This window comes from Oratosquilla oratoria, chromosome 13, assembly GCF_046742065.1.
Source record: "Oratosquilla oratoria isolate Oo_2021 chromosome 13, ASM4674206v1, whole genome shotgun sequence".
Classification (NCBI taxonomy): Eukaryota; Metazoa; Arthropoda; class Malacostraca; order Stomatopoda; family Squillidae; genus Oratosquilla; species Oratosquilla oratoria.
In genome coordinates, this window is record NC_134789.1 from 43,791,178 (window position 1) to 43,793,060 (window position 1,883).

Consider the following 1,883-nt stretch of genomic DNA (forward strand, 5'->3'; position numbering starts at 1 on the left):
TTTAATCGCACAATTATATTCCTAAAAGAGAAATCAGCACAATATGACCCCAAAATTATTACCATTCAATGAGTTGTTGCGACGTTCAATACTTTGTGCGTGGCTTCAAAGTTGTGGGCGGGGCACAGTGGGTACCGCCTCTTACGTCATGCGGACCTCGTCTGATTGGCTGATATTGTGTGTTGATGGCCTGCCACCGGGCGCCAGCGCTTGCTTTCAAGTTTGAGATTATTTAGCATTTTAAAGCCAAACGCGGTCAGATAAGTGATATTTTTTCTTACAAAATATTTTACAAAACTCCAATTATATATGCGTGAAATTTTCATGGTTTCAAAGTGCCTTTTATAGGTACAAAATGTACAAATTTAATCGCCTGCTCAGCCTGTTGGGATCGGACACGTGGGTTACTTATTTCACGACTTGAGTAAGGCGAGTCGTACGGCTGGGTGTGTTAGCGGTGTCGCGCCATTTTAGGCCCGTGAAATAAATAACAATTTTAGCCTTGTCTATGTCAACTGAGTGCGAAATTTAGTGTGAAAGGGAATTTAAGAAAGCAATGAATCTAGAACTACTGTTAGATGCAGCGAAGTTCCTGGAGCAGCAAGAGAATGAAGCAGCCAAAGGTAGGTGCTGGCAGGAGGGTAGCTTTATTGAAGGGGTACAAATATTACGATTTGAACGCCGGCTCGGAACCAGCGTGCGCCTATGTTTATGTTGGAGGACGTCATTGAATCTCCCATGGTCGAATTTTTTTAGTTTCAGTGCATTTATCAGGAAGACAGTGGAAAGCATGATTATAGACATAATTGCCTCTATTTAGCATTACAATAATAACAAACGTTTGTATGGCACGTGCAAAGTGACATTGTGGTTACCTAGGCGACTTCAGTATGTTTGTGTGTACGTTTGTTGGTGACATCGAACTTGTCCGATTCCACGTGGGAGTGTTTTGGTTGCAATTGAAAGGAATTGTACTGAACTACATCGATCTCGTTTTAGTTGAACAAATACCATTGCTGTCGTCAAATCATACCAATTGTAAATAATGTATTGAGCATACATTCCACCTAGCAGCCTCTTGCAATAAAAATCATAGTTGACTGTGGGTGGTGGCCGAGCGGCCACAACCTCTTGACGTATCTCTGTGACGTCATCAGTACTTGACGTACGCGTTCCTGTTTCCGAGTTTTGTTTCCGTATTTGGAAAATCAGTATCTAGGAAGTGCTTGGGCACCAGCACAGTTATTTAGAATTTTGATGTAGATGAACAAGTAATCATGCCATTCCCAGATGAAAAAACTATCGAGCCAGTGGCATAATGGAGACAACGACTCCTTTGTTATGGTGCGTCTGTCAAAGGCGATGTTCATGACCGGGCTTGGGGTCTGGCGCTACTTGCATCAACAAATTCTGTTAGCTCCCTTGTTTATAATTATTTTAAAGCAATACGGGGAACGTTCAGGAACTGGTGTGATGGAGTACGTGAGTTTTGTTAGTCGTATAAGCAGTGAAGGGGTTTCCCAGAGGTGAATGAAACCGTCTGGCTTGGTTCTGCTCGACGACGCCATTCCCCCACGGACAGATAGAGGGTTACAACCCTTAGGGTAGGGAAGAGAGTTCCCTCATCTGGGTTTAGGCGTCTGGCTATGCCGAATGCACCAAACGACGCCATTTCCAAAGGGGCTAGTGTACTGTAGTATGAACTTGCAATCCTTGTGTGTGGCTTAGCCTTCACTTCTTTATTTTTGGTTGATAATGTAGCCAGAGAGGAGACTCGAAGCAACGTGAGGATAGCCAGAAGAGAAATATGGTAGGGTAGATGTGATGGGGGGGGGGGGTCAATGCACTCAAGGATCTCAACCTTCACAGAATGGGGAGGGAGG

At 44.0% G+C, this 1,883-nt stretch overlaps 1 protein-coding gene across 1 annotated transcript in view; it reads left to right on the forward strand.

The window, feature by feature from the left end:
* The first annotated feature begins 409 nt into the window (after positions 1–409).
* The window catches only part of LOC143032417 (uncharacterized), a 229,565-nt gene continuing 228,091 nt past the window's right edge, over positions 410–1,883 (forward strand). Inside the window, exon 1 of the mRNA XM_076197162.1 lies at positions 410–623. Within this exon, the coding sequence (XP_076053277.1) occupies positions 557–623 (67 nt within the window). The 5' untranslated portion in view covers positions 410–556. The remainder of the gene's footprint in view (positions 624–1,883) is intronic.